This window comes from Symphalangus syndactylus, chromosome 2, assembly GCF_028878055.3.
Source record: "Symphalangus syndactylus isolate Jambi chromosome 2, NHGRI_mSymSyn1-v2.1_pri, whole genome shotgun sequence".
Taxonomy (NCBI): domain Eukaryota; kingdom Metazoa; phylum Chordata; class Mammalia; order Primates; family Hylobatidae; genus Symphalangus; species Symphalangus syndactylus.
Window position 1 is genome coordinate 105,844,387 of NC_072424.2, and position 14,779 is coordinate 105,859,165.

The 14,779-nt window shown below is 34.1% G+C and overlaps 1 protein-coding gene across 11 annotated transcripts in view; it reads right to left on the bottom strand.

Moving 5' to 3' along the window:
* Positions 1–14,779, bottom strand: part of PTPRK (protein tyrosine phosphatase receptor type K) — a 560,116-nt gene that overhangs the window by 121,318 nt on the left and 424,019 nt on the right. For all 11 annotated transcript variants that reach the window (XM_055263595.2, XM_063621231.1, XM_055263606.2 and 8 more), the window contains exon 8: positions 4,151–4,453. In XM_055263595.2, the coding sequence (XP_055119570.1) occupies positions 4,151–4,453 (303 nt within the window). The remainder of the gene's footprint in view (positions 1–4,150; positions 4,454–14,779) is intronic.

A 14,779-nucleotide genomic window follows, 5' to 3' on the forward strand; every position in this document is an offset into this window, starting at 1 on the left:
TAATGATAATAACTGCCTATGTTTACCTAATACAATTTAGCCTACAAATACTATAAAATGGCATGGATTTATTTTATCGAACACCATTCAATAATAGGGATGGTTTAAAATATTTGTATAATTCTACATTGAAAAAGGGGTAGAATTGGAAAGTACCTTCCCTAAAAGTTTTGTATTTCTATGCTCTTACACTTTTTCTGTTTTGACAATAGAATTCACTACAAGTACCTATAGGTTGTATTTGTAAGAGAAAAGTTTGTGGGAAAGTTGTGGACAAGAGAGTGTCATACTACTTGTCATGTACTTGGATGATCACAGTGGATGAGAGAAGGAATTACACTTAGATGAACTAAAAGACACACATAAGCAGGAGAGGTGAGGTGTAAGCACAAACAAATTAGATTCGATAACTTTCTACATTTGAAGGAAGATCATGTGTACAATTATAGACAGAAAATGTCTCTCTGTACCTATGATTTGTGTAAATACTATATGAAGTTACTAAAATCATTATCACGGCAGTCTACTGATTGCAGGAAATGTCACTTCACATTTCCACATCAACAACTTTTAATGGAAACAGAATGCTGACTTTTGTTCCCCTGCCTGAGATTTATATGACAGCTATTTCAGCTACTTTCTTTGAAAGTCCTTTATAATGTAACTCTCAAAATGGAAAAGAGAGTGGAAATAAAATATGGGTGGGGCAACATTATATTGGAAAAGCATTATAGCCTTTAAAATGTAGTAAATGTACTTTTAAAAATAGCTTTGTAGTCTCAAAAAAATGTCCCCAAACCAGGCTTTTCTGCTGAGCTAACTTCATAATATTGATTTTTATGAATGCTGGAATAAAAAATGAAAACAAAACCTCATACAGAAAATTCTGTTCATGCATTAAAAAAAATGTATGCAATAAATTAAATATAAATTCTACCTTAGGGTTCTGGTGGGAAATGGTTCTACCTTTGCTCTCATGATTTATGGATGTCCCCAGAATTCTTTTTATAAAATTATGTCCTTTTATTAGGTGGTTGATAATTTATTCTATTTCTATGTATATAGGGCAGCAATAATTTAGTAACACTGACTTAATCAGATCATCATAATTCATCGATCTTTGCAAAAACAGACTATGATTTAGGTATTCTTTCCCTGTTCAGGAACATTAAGACACATCAAGTATTCTATGTAGAAAGTGAAGCTCACATGCTGATTTGAAGACGGAGTTACTTGCAAATACTTCACGGAAGAGTTTACATATCAATCATTAAATATTATATATAAAACAAAAAGAAAAAATTACGCTTATAGTAGAAGGGATTAGTTTGTGACAATACTATGAAATAATATGAAACTTAACATCATTAAAATTGATAAAAATTATTTAAGCAGAGATTAAAATAAAACTAGGATTGAAAATGACATTAAAATTAGAATTTAAAATTTTTTGAAAAATAATTAATGTCATTGTATTTTTACAAAACTATTTTAGATAAAATAAACAGTACAGTCATGAGTTTGATCAATGTAGGGCATAATTTAAAATTCCAAAGCAACTCATTCCTTGATTATTAGTCTAGTCATACGTATACTGAAAAATACATTTAAAAATTTAATGCAATATGAAAAAGATTACATAAGCCTGGCTGCATTCTTTTGCTTGTGGGAAAGAAGGGCAAACTAACAAACTATATCCAAAAATACCATCAAAATGAATTGTATTACTACAGAGTGACTGGCTAAAGCAGCACAAAACTATGTAACTGAGTCTACCATTACCAATTAGGACATGATTTTTTTTTAAGGGTAGGCAATAAAACATGTGAATATACTTTAATAAGTGAAAACATGGGCTACAAAGTGCCTAGTGTGACACAGACCTTGTAACATTTATCTCATTTTAAAAGAAAAGATAGAGATTTTTTGGAGCTTTTTGATTCTGTATGTAGACTTCTCATTTTTATCATGTGCCTATGAAACAATTACCCCAATCATTCTTTCTTGCAGAAATATGCATTGAGTTGTGTGCGTGTGGCAGGGGTAAGATATAAGGATGTTTGTGTGTTTATTAATTAGGAAAGGGGGTGTTGTTTAAATGCTGTTGCTGCTTCAATTAGGTGCCAGTTCAAACATGATAGCTAAAGTAATCATTTTGGTTACCTCAAACATGACAAAAGTACATTCATCATAAATAAGTCTTAGGTTTATTCTCAGAAATTTTAGGAACATGAGTAACTCCATGTATAGTTTCCAAACTATATTGTTTCCTTCAAATTTTGAGCTAAATGTGGTTAAAGGGCTCTCACTTCTCTGATTACAACAAAAACTTCAAGGCAAATGAAATGATGGTCATTTCCACTTTCAGAGTGGGAGAGTTTGAAATTATAAGTATTTGTAAAAACTATGGCATAATAACCTATTTTATGGCAAGCTAATAGTAGGTAGGCACCAAAAGACACACCTGATCTAAAATTCAGAACTTGAGGGAACTTGGGAACACGTGGTTATAAAATACGTCCTATTTTATGAAACTCAAATAAAAATGTAGCCCAGCTGGGCATGGTGGCTCATGCCTGTAATCCCAGCACTTTGGGAGGCCGAGGTGGGCGGATCACTTGAGGTCAGGAGTTTAAGACCAGCCTGTCCAAGATGGCGAAACCCCATCTCTACTAAAAATACAAAAGTTAGCAGGGCATGGTGGTGGGTGCCTGTAATCCCAGCTACTTGGAAGGCTGAAGCAGGAGAATTGCTTGAACCTGGGAGGTGGAGGTTGCAGTGAGCTGAGTCGAGCCACTGCACTCCAGCCTGGATGACAGAGTAAGACTGTCTCAAAAAATAAATAAATAAATAAATAAATAAAAGAAAAAAAATGTAGCCCTACTGTCAAGCTACTTAAGGAGAAGTTTAGAAGGGGGTGGAACCTCAGAGATCACTTAATTTAAGCCCTTCATTTAAAAATGAGAACCGACTCCTAATTTAGCTTTGCGTCAGTTCACCATATGGCACACTTTTTTTTCTACACACCTTAATTCATAAAAGGAAATTGTGAAAGGAAATATCTTACATCCAAAGAGTGACTTATTGTTATTACATTATCATTTGCAGACATTTTTATATGTTTTTGCTAAATTAGGAAATATATTCTCATTCAAATTATACTATAGTGCTATAACAGGTATGTGAACATTAAAATACTAATATAAATATGTTCATATTTATTAAGAAGTAACACACAGAAATTAGACAAAGTACAGTTTAGTTACTTGGATGGCAACAAGATATATAAAGAACAGTTTGCTAATGTCTAATAAAGGCCATTATAATAGACTTACAGATATGAACTGTTGCTTTCTTTTATATTTAGACTCACATAAAACCATCTAAAATGAATAGAAAGAGTAAACAGTATGAACAGTGTTGTTTTCTTTTTTTCTTTGAGACAGAGTTTTGCTCTTGTTGCCCAGGCTGGAGTGCAATGGTGCGATCTCAGCTCTCTGTAACCTCTGTCCCCGGGTTCAGGTGATTCTCCTGCCTTGACCTCCTGAGTAGCTGGGATTGGCAGGTACCCACCGCCACACCCAGGTAATTTGTTTGTATTTTTAATAGAAACGGGATTTCATCATGTTGGCCAGGCTGGTCTTGAACTCTTGACCTCAGGTGATCCACCTGCCTCGGCCTCCCAAAGTGCTGGGATTATAGGCATGAGCCACTACACCCAGCCCAACAGTGTTGTTTTCAAATGTGAGAAAAATAAAAACAGCTATTATTGGTTTATAAAATACAAAAACCCTAAGTTTTTTATCAAGTGCATTTTACCAATAGGCAATTGATACAGTGCCCTGGATAGTAAAAATTATTTTTGAATATTTGATTTAAAAAACCCCTTCATTTACGTTTTTAGTGTAGTTGCCATTTCTGTATAAGAAGAGAGGACAACAGAAGCACATTTCATTTAGTATTTGGATGCTTGTCTGAAGAATATTAGGTTTTGTAAAAGGCAATTTTTTTCCAAAGTTAACCTCATTAATAACATTTAGATGATTTCAGAATCCAATTCAGTATTGGACAATCTTAGGAAAATCGTAAAGCAATCACATTTTTCTTGTTAGAGAATTCCCCCCTTTTAAACAGCAATGTATGAGCATACCATCTTCATCAGTTTGAATAATTGTCTCTTCACTCTCCTTCCTTCCCTCTGGATTGGTTAGGATCATCTTGAGGCTGACATTTGTATAAGGTGGCAGATGGTTCACAACATGCTGAGGGGCTTTGGGGTCCATGTCCAAACAGTCTGCCTTGCTCTCGTTATGACCACGGAAGTAATGGTAGCAGATAGTGACATTAAAAGTGTGGCAACGCGTAATGTTGTAACCCAAGGATTCCCAGTCCACAGCTATCCGTCTTGCCTGTATTTCAGCAATCTTTAATGTCTTTGGGGTTCGCATAGGTTCTGAAAAATAAATCAGAGTTGTAGACAGCTGTCAGTTATATCATGAATAATCTTGGAAAAATAAAACACCAAGTATACTATAGCATATGCAAATCTAGAAAATGTGGAAGTCATGTTTTATTTTCATTTGCTTTATTTATTCATGATCCTATTCTTGAAGGTTTCAATCAGGGACTAAGATTAAACAACAGGAAAAGAAAAGAAATATAAAATGTCAACAACCCACAGTACTCAGGAACTTGGCAGAAAAATAAAAACCTGAAAATGTAGCCACCATGCATTTATAGTTGTTGCTGTTGTTACTGCCCAATTCTCTGCCTTTCTTTTGTCTTGATTGAGCAAGTGAATTAGCTAATACATCAAAATGGATAAGAGTCAACATATTCTACTCTGTGATTTATCATGTCACTAAGCTATGCTGTATACTAATTATTCTAATAGTAACAATAATATACTACCATTTACAAGAAATGACACAGATATTAATTAACATTAATTATGTCCATAATGATGTTGTTCATCAAAGCAAAAAACAATGGAGAAAAATTACAAGAACATATGTAGATATTCACACTGTCTTCTTTCCTTGCTGATCTCTTTCTGTCTTTTTCTAGAAAACATTCAGGTCTAACAATCCATTCACTGTCACCCAAACCAAACTGGGAGATGAATTTTCCATTCAGCTGGAAAATACTGGCAGAACTAAACACTCCAAAGACTAGAATCCATCCTTCACTGCTTCCCAAGTGTATTCTTTCCTCATTCAAGACTAACCTGAATCATCTAACTTAATCAACATAATTACTCTATGAAACTCATGGCCATGGCAACATCTACACAGTAAAGAAACTAATATACAACAAAAACTTTAATTCATTGATTTGATAAAAAGAAAAAAGTGAAGGCATTTCCGATGCCTCTCTTAACTCATTGAAGATAGTCAAATTCTTGCTAAATGGAAATCAGTAGGGAAAATAATACAAAAAGTCTGACTTGGGGGCTTTCATAAATTTTTGTTTTTGAGATTGAAATCACAGTTCTGTAAAAACAATCAGCATGCTAAACAGATGGCAAGCCTAAACTGGGATTCTAGTTCAATATATTTAATGTGCAATCTGAAATGAACTCTGGTGGCCATTTAATTTAAAATCTTAGATTACAAAAATCTACATATATGCAAATTAATCTTCCGTAGAATCTAATGCTTAGGTTTTAAATGTTATTTGCCAGTGTTATGACTATTCACAGTATCCAGCCTCCCAACTTTACCACTTTCATTTCAGACGTTACCTGAAGTCCACAGGCTGGAAGAAAGATGCTGCTTTCTAATTATTTTAAAAATCGATTTATATGTTTAGCTCTATGCTAAGATTTTCCCCACCAGACACAAGAGTAAAGTGATGATACTTTCAATTTAGTCTAGTTAGACTGAAAACACAGTCTTTGCTATGACTGCCCACCAGCTAACCAGGCAATGAGAACTAGGGTCACCCTAAAAATTCCCAGATAAACTGTGATTTTGCTGCCTCCTAGGTAGCAACTAGATACTATTTCGTAGCCATGGCAAGATTCAGCCATATCTTGTTCTAAAATTGTACAGAATGAGAAAGTAAGGTTTCCCATGAAAATACCTAAAGTATATGAACAAACAATGCCTATACATCAATGAGAGAAACACCACAAATATTTAACCCGTTAATTCTTTAATTTTTAATTTTTTTTAGGTCTAGCACTTATACACTTGTTTTAACACACCCCTCATTTTAAATCTGACATTTTCCCCTTGTATAATCTTCTCTATTTCTAAGTCATCACTCTCTCACGCCAGTTCTTTTTATTTTGTCTATTTAGTCTGCACTTACTCTGCATTTTAATACCATTTTGAAAGCATACCTAGACATCTTACATACTGTAAAGAAGACAGAGTAGCTCTGCATCCTCAATTCTTACACATCTAAGAGTGGGCAAATGATTTATTTTTTATCTGTTACGCAGAAAATGGATAGGGTTTACTTTAAGTGAGAATTTTATTTTGGTGTCTTTAAATGCTGCTTACTTTGGCACTCATTGTATTAAAAATTCATTTAAAATCGGGATAGAGTAGCTTTATTAGCCCTACACAATGTATATAAAGAACAATCATAATTTCAGTGACCAATACTTTATTAACTGATATGGAAAAACAAAGAGTTGTGGAAAGAAATAGCTTTCTAAGAATTGACAAAGTCAATGTTATTTTAAATTGACATTTTTTCCCACAGTTTCAATGTACGCTTTAAAGGGCCCTGATGTTGATAAAATAGTGACTTAGACATAATTTTGCACTCACTTTAGGATAGTACTCAGAAACATATAAACAATCAAAGTAAACACACATACACACACACACACACACACAGAGACTAAAAATCAAAACTTGATTGTTTTGAGCTGCGTGGAATTAATAACTCAGAGGGAGTTACTGTATAACTGTATTTTTTTCTTAATTGGCATGCACCTTAAATTTTTTCAGTTTTTATTGAGGTGGGAACTTCTCAGGGTTGTGTGTATAGATACGCACATATATATATACACACGTATTCAGTACATACATGTACATCTATATGTGTGTATATACACATACATGTGAAAGGTGCTATAGCATACAAACTTCTCTGAATACTATTCACTTAGACATGGGCTGATAACTATATGCACATGCATTTTTATATTAGAATATTTATAAACAGCAGTGATTTGAGATGGTTCTACTACTATAAAATCCATTCAAAGAAATTTTTCTCAAAGAATCCAACAATAAAGTTGCCTAAATTATTGACCTTAATCCATTATTTCTCATACCTAACCAACAACTAACTGCATTGTATTTCTGAGGTATAACTACATCAATAAAAATTTAACACTTAAAATCAAAATAATTACTTGAATTGCCATAGAATAACTGAAAGCAAAAAGATATTGTTTGGAAACCACTGATATTTACGAGCTGGCCATAAGAGCTACTATAAGTATTAAATAACTTCAAGATATGACCTACAGGGTCAGTCACTCATAGAGGTACGATAGTAAATCGTAGTTATAACAAATAAAAAACCACAATGGTGGTGAAACAATGGAGAGCACATTCATGAATTCATTATCTGTCAATCGTTTTGGAATATGCTATATGTTCTTTCCCCTCCTCAATTTTTTGACTTTCTTTTTTTCAAATCTTTATTGGGTATTCCATATATTGTAATTTTATGTAACATTTCTATTATTTTTTTTTTGCATTTCTAGTAAAAAGAAAGAATTGGAAAATGCTGTAGTCAAAAATTTTATCAGAAACTTGGAAGGAAACAAAGTAATGCTGGGCGTGGTGGCTCACCCCCGTAATCCTAGCAGTTTGGGAGGCCAAGGTGGGCAGATGGCCTGAGCTCAGGAGTTCGAGACCAGCCTGAGCAACATGGTGAAACCCCATCTCTACTAAAAATACAAAAAATTAGCCAGGTGTAGTGGTGGATGCCTGTAGTCCTGGTTACTTGGGAGGCTGGGGCAGAAGAATCACTTGAACCCTGGAGGCAGAGTTTGCAGTGAGCCAAGATCGCACCACTGCACTCCAGCCTGGGTGACAGAGCAAGAGACTCTCTCTCTCAAAAAAAAAAAAAAAAAAAAAGGAAAAAAGAAACACAGCAATTGAGTGATCTTCATGCAATGAGTGGTTATATTTAAATGTTTAGATCAAGTCATCCATCTATAATGAAACATAAAGAAATTTTATTTTCTTTATGGATAAGTACAGTGTACGATCCTAAGTATTCTAGAAGGTACTAAAGTGAATAAAGCATAATATTAGACCTCAAGGAGCTTCCATTTGTTTATTAAAGATGATAAGCTAAGAAAAAAGATAAACAATATATTTATAAGTGGCATATAAGTACAATAAAATGCTATAGGAATTCAAGAGGGAGAAATAACTTCCACCTTTCAAATGGAGTAGACATTTGTGTTAGGTCTTAATGGATAGAAGCAAGATCTTTAGACCTCATTTAGCTAAATAATACAAAAAATGGAAGAAACGAGATGAATAAAAACGTAGAACACAGTTGGAGAAAATTTGTAATCCCACTTGGTTGCTGTACAAGTATCATATAGGAGATAATGCAGGAAAGGTTGGTTGGGAAAAGATGGGGCAAACTTTAGATGTCATGGTAAGAGGCTGAACTTACCTAACAGGCCATGAGAAGTCACTGAGGGTTTCTGAGCAGGAAGTTAACATAGTAAAATAACATTAATAAGATTAATTTGGAGGCTGTGTCAATTGTGGAGACATTGAATGTAGAGAAATCAAAAGAATGTGATGTGTTAGCAGACAGATTGGGGCTAAGTAAGGAGGGAGACAGCAAGAACACGCAGGATAGGGGCTACTGATGTGGAAGGACAACTGAAAAACTTGGTGGTTACTTGGATTTGAGTTATGTGAATGGATACAATATAGCTAATGTGTTCATACCAAATGACAAAGAAAATTAAGGTGCTCTTAAATGAACAGAGAAAGTTCAAGAAGAGACAGATTGGGGGGGTAAAATGATCCAATAATTTCTTACTGCTTATTTATTGCTTTCTGTTGGCCAAAAAGTATACTAGAAACTAAGGAGGCAAAGATCAATTTGACAATATCCCTAGCTGGGAAGCAAGGCATACAAGAAATATTTGAACTGATTTCTGTGTTTTAGATAATTGGAGAGCATTAAGAAGAGAAAGAGGTCTAAGTGGAGGCATCAGTCTACCTAAGTCAGGAGTTGGGGTACTCCCATCCTTTCAGAGATAAGAGAAAGAACAAGAGAGAAGGTAATAGATAAGGATAGGGTGAGAGAAAAGAGAGAAGAAGAAAAAGGAGAGGGCAAAGGAGAAATGGAGAGAAGAGGATGCTCTGAGAGAGAGGGAGAAAGAGGGAAACAGAACAGAAACAGAGATGAGCAGGTGTTAGTGGGCATGACAGGGGCAGGTGAGCTTGAAGGGAAGGTGGTGTTAAGCACATATTTACAAATTCATTCACAAGAGAGGCCAAAGAGAATTGCATAAAATCTAGTGTCTGCCCCATTTTTCAGATATAAAAAAAAAGAATTGGAATGAAAGAAAGCTGACTTTTCTAAAAAGACCCACTAAGTCAAAAGTAGAGAAACCAGATCTCACCACACAAAATATTAAGTGTTTGAGGTGATGGATAAGTAGCTTCACTTCACTATTCCCTGTTGTATTCATAAATTATAACACACTTTGTATCCCATACATTTATACATTTATAAATTATCAACTTATAACTTTAGAAACACCATGATGTCACTTTCTCAGGTCATTCTACTTTTCTTTTTTGAAATTTGTGTTCAGTGTACTCAACCTTATCCAACCTACCCCATTTTGTTGTTGTTCTATTGTTTTGCTTTAGGCTTTTGGCAGCCTGAAGCCATGGTTTCTTAGTTTCTGTTTCTAGTGATAAGTGGAAAAGAGGGAAGAGGAAGGGGTTCATTGGCTCAACCAGAAACAGAAACTAAGAACCTATGACATGACTGTTTATTTCCCTTGGACACCCCATCAATCAGGGAGTTCAGGCTAGGAAAAAGCTATGACACAGGACTGAGCAGAGGAATTAAGAAGGCTGAAGGTCCTGTGTGTTTTCATATACTTGAAGAACAAAGTCAGGGGCTATGGGGAGCGCAGAACATTAAGAAGCTGGTAAAAGGACTGGAACTAGAAGTAAAATCCAGTGCTCTTCCCATTCTACTCTTTAGCTGATGAATCTTGACTTATTTTATTATACGCTCTTACCTATAAACAAAGGCATAAAGCTCTCTTCCATTATTTCATTTCCAGTAAGTCCAAGGAAAACAGTTAACTATTAAATTAAAAATACATATATTCAATAGGAACTGTCAACATTACCTGGTTTTCTTTATCTTCCCTGCCAAACGTTGATCAGCAAGGTTTACTAACTTTTCCCACTTCTTTTTTTGCCTTTTATTGTGCACCTAATTCTTAATTGTTACAGTAAGAAAGGCTACATTAAATCAGGATGAAATATAAAGAAATGGCAGAAAATTTATATATTAAATCTTCAGTATTACATACTTAGTAGGTAAATAAAGAAGTAACATATCACTGCCCCCACTTAAATTCTAAATAGATCAAGTATGGTATTTATGCCTGTAATAATTTATATGTAACATGTTTAACCCAACTTCATAGGCTAAAATGAAGAACTACTTAATAATTCTCTAAAGGTTAATAAAAGTAAAGACAACATGAACAAACAGAACCTGTTGACTTTGAGTCACCTCTCAAGAGCAAGATGATTTAACACATGGTTCTAGATAACAGATAAAAGGGAATTTAATTTTGTTTTTGGCACTTGCTAAACAACTCAGGACATGACATGTCAATATCCCTGTCTTTTTGTAGCGATAATTTCTAGTTATCCTGAAAGAGTTGTGAAAACAAAAGCTTTAGCATCTATAAGAGAATGGAAGGCAGGGATCATATTTCCCTAGAATCAGTTTTTAATGATAAAACTTATTATGCAGCTGTCAGTCAGAGAAAAATAGAAGATGTCCCAAAGCTCGTGCCAAGGAAAAAAAAAAAGAAAGTTCTTGTCAAAGATGTACACAAACTAAGAATGCTGAAGCATGACAGGAGCTTCGTGCTCCTGGCTGCCTTTTCATTAGAAATCTTAGAAGCTGACTGCAAAACAGAACTTTCATTCCATTTATCAAAACAAATACAAGAAAAGTGAATTTTCTGACTGCCAGAGAAAATATTTGTTAGTGTAAATAAAAAAGAATTGAGATGAAGTTTCTGGACAAAGGTGAAATACAAAAATAAAAATAAAAGCAAAGAAAACAGTGCTGCACCTTGGGGAAAGAAAACTTAGGGTCTTTGAAAGACATTGTCTTTCACTCTTACCTTTAGGTGCTTTGTAATTTTTATTCTTTTCCTCACGGTAAAGGTTGAGGATAATCAAGGTTTTACATTTCACATCTTTTCAATGTTACAGCATCATTAGTCTTGCCAAAAAGATTTCATCTCTGCTCCCATGGGTCAAATTGAGTTAATGATAAGTCGGTGAGATGACTTGATTAGTACTGTAACATGAGGGAGCCTCAGGTCCAGGAATAATCACAAGCCAACTGTCAGCTCTTTAGGCTTTCTGGCTGTGTTGCTGAAATGACATGCTTGGACTCGAGGGATATAAAGTGACAGAGGGTGGATGGCTCACTCAGCTGTCCTGCAGAATCACAGCAATATTTACCCAACGCCATCAGAACCACACTAAGCATATCATCAGTTTAAAACAAAACAAGTCATCACCACTGCTCTCAACATTCTTACTGAAGTTTATCAGATAATTCTAATAAAATTAACACTTGGATCCTCTCTGCATTAATGCCAAGGAAATTGTTTGATTTTAAAGGACAGTACTACCCAAGTGACATGGAAAAAAAGGCAAAGATAACTATTTTACCAATAGATAGATAAAGCCCACTAAATGTCTTATCATCAGACCTAATTCCCAAAATGAGGGTGACTGAAAATTTGGAGACCCTTTAATGTTTTTCACTTAACATTTTTTGGTAATGTTATTAGACTGTTGAAAAATATGTAACTACAATCAATGAATCCAGTTTGATTCATCTCTGATATTGCACATCACATATTCATATGTTATTTAAATAAAACTTAAAATAGGTAACTCTATACTTGGAAAAACTATGTTTTCTTAATTTATAGAAGAAAATAAGAGAATAATCTACTTCTGTAGGATCAAGCTTTATTTTTCATAAAATTTTTTAGCAATAGTATAAATCATAGACACAAAAAGGTAGAGTGATTTGTGTACAACCCTAAAAAAGTGTAATATTGAAAGCACTGCTTCATAATATACAGTGTAAAAAGTAAGGTGACTTTAGAGGAGCTGTACATAGCAATGAAAAAATTCTAAGGGGGATTTTCAATGCCTCCTTTATCCCTAAAAGAAGATAAATTACCTACCTCTTCGGTTGTTCTGAAAAATAAGGTAATATTTTGCATGCCAAATACAGTGGTTGAACCATAGTATATGGTTGGAAATTTTTATTTTTTGAACCATAAAGCAGGTAGTTTCAATATGTTTCAAGCTTAAAAGCTAATGAAAATGAAACCTAAAAACCCAGTTCTCAGTGGCAGTTGAAATAACTCCAATTATTCATTTCTTCTTCTTGTCACACTGTTTGCCATGTGACTTTGCGATTGCTCACACCAAATGTGGTCTGCTTCCCCATGCTTTGATTTTGGCCTTGCTGTGTGACTTGTTTTGATCAGCAGAATAAGGCAAAAGTGTGGGTGTGCTAGTTGTCAGCCTATATCTCAAAAAGTCCTCTGTTCTCCTGCTTCCTCATACCTCTTCTAGAATATGAGATACATGTGGAACAGAGCCAAGTTACCCGAGTCGTACCAGCAGAAGCCAACCTATATCAGCCAACAGCCAGTCCATCAGTGGATCTGTAAGCCAGCCAAGATCATAAAAGACTACTAGTCAATCATCCCATAAGTATAATTAATACGTGTCTGCTCTGTGCCACTGACGAGAGTTTGTGGTTAATTGTTATTCAGCATTTTGAAACAGGCATTATTTCTAATATCTTCATTTGGTAAATTACCTTAATATTTATGTGAAGATTCTATCAGTGATATCCACAATAAAATCGTACAGTAACTTAAGAATTGCATTTCTCTACTAATGTGTTGTGCTGAACTTAAATAGTATCCTATTTTTAATAATAGAAAATACTTATTAAGTGCTTAAATGTCCCAGATACCATGGTAGTATGGTATATGCCTTAAAACAACTTTTAATGGATATATTTTTGTCTTCGCTTGCTGTATGCTGTTTGAGGAGGGGTTAATTTCTTCACTATGCTCCCACAGAGAATAATAAACTAAATATTGGAATAATAATAATTCTATAAATAATAAGACATATCAATACTTTATTACAAACTGTAGTAGGTTACCAGTAACTTACCCCTCCAGCACTGCAACATAACATTGATTAAATTTAATTTTTTATGTCAATATGATTTTGTAGGTATGTATAAGAGAATCTGTTAGTTGGAATTTCGTTACTCTTGAATGAATAGGACTGACAGAAAATAATACATTTATATATATATATATATAAAATATATATATATATATATATTTTTTATCCAAATCCCTCTAATACTGCTTAGGTGCATAAATAGTACATGTTTTTCTCAACTACATAACTCCCTTGCAAATATTTTATATCTCCCCTTGAATTGATCAATCAATTCAGTCCAGGAATATCATCATGAAATATACTAGTTAATAAAATGCTAAGGGGCCCAGTTTTAAGTGAGACTATCTCATGACATGGAGCTCCTCTCCCCACCCCCAAATAAACCATTACAATTACATTATAATGATATTCCAAGTATGTACTTCTCATTTTGTTCCTTAGAAAGATTATGATTTTAATACATCAACTTAGGTCCTTTTTTCCTTCCACAAACTTATTAAAGAGACTAATTTGCTTTCGATCACACATCTGGAAGATAAAGAGAACAATTCTAAATTATAATAGAAACAGGATATAGTATACAAAAGTCAGCATGACTACTGATACACACTTTAACACCTCATTTGATTTTATAAAATGTAAGTGTCTGGTAACATGCTTGCTTCAGGGAATACAGAGACAGATAAGGACTGCAGGGTTGACGATTATTTGTCCATTTCCTTTTCTGAAGCCACCATTTATTTTATGCCTTCATGCATGATTAACAGCTTGCAGATCCTTCACATATAATCAATAGTTGTGAAGTCTTATATTAGGCTTAGAGATCAGACAGCCTTGATTATAAATTTTATCGATTTGTACAGCTTAGCTGCAGAAATCCCTGTACATTTTTCAGAGATTAAATTAAAAGGAGATATATGGCCTGCACATACTAGAAATGCTAGTGTGATTATAAGGTGTGACCTCTTTATACTCATTCCTCTAGATGAATAAAACCTATCTAGTGCACTAAAACATGAATCAGCATGTCAACAAGCATCAAGCTGAGATAGTAAACACAGTGAAAATGTGACAAAAAGAATTACAAAACTGCAAATAAACCTGCCTTAGACTATAATTAATACAGGTGACTTGCAAGGATTAATTGCTTCAGCTCATTTGTAAATTAGGAAATTGACAGAGATAAGAATAATGAACTCCTTAACTTCTACCTGGAAAATCTGAGCACATATTAAAATGGAAGATTCATGATCTCTTTTGGGATAATGGAA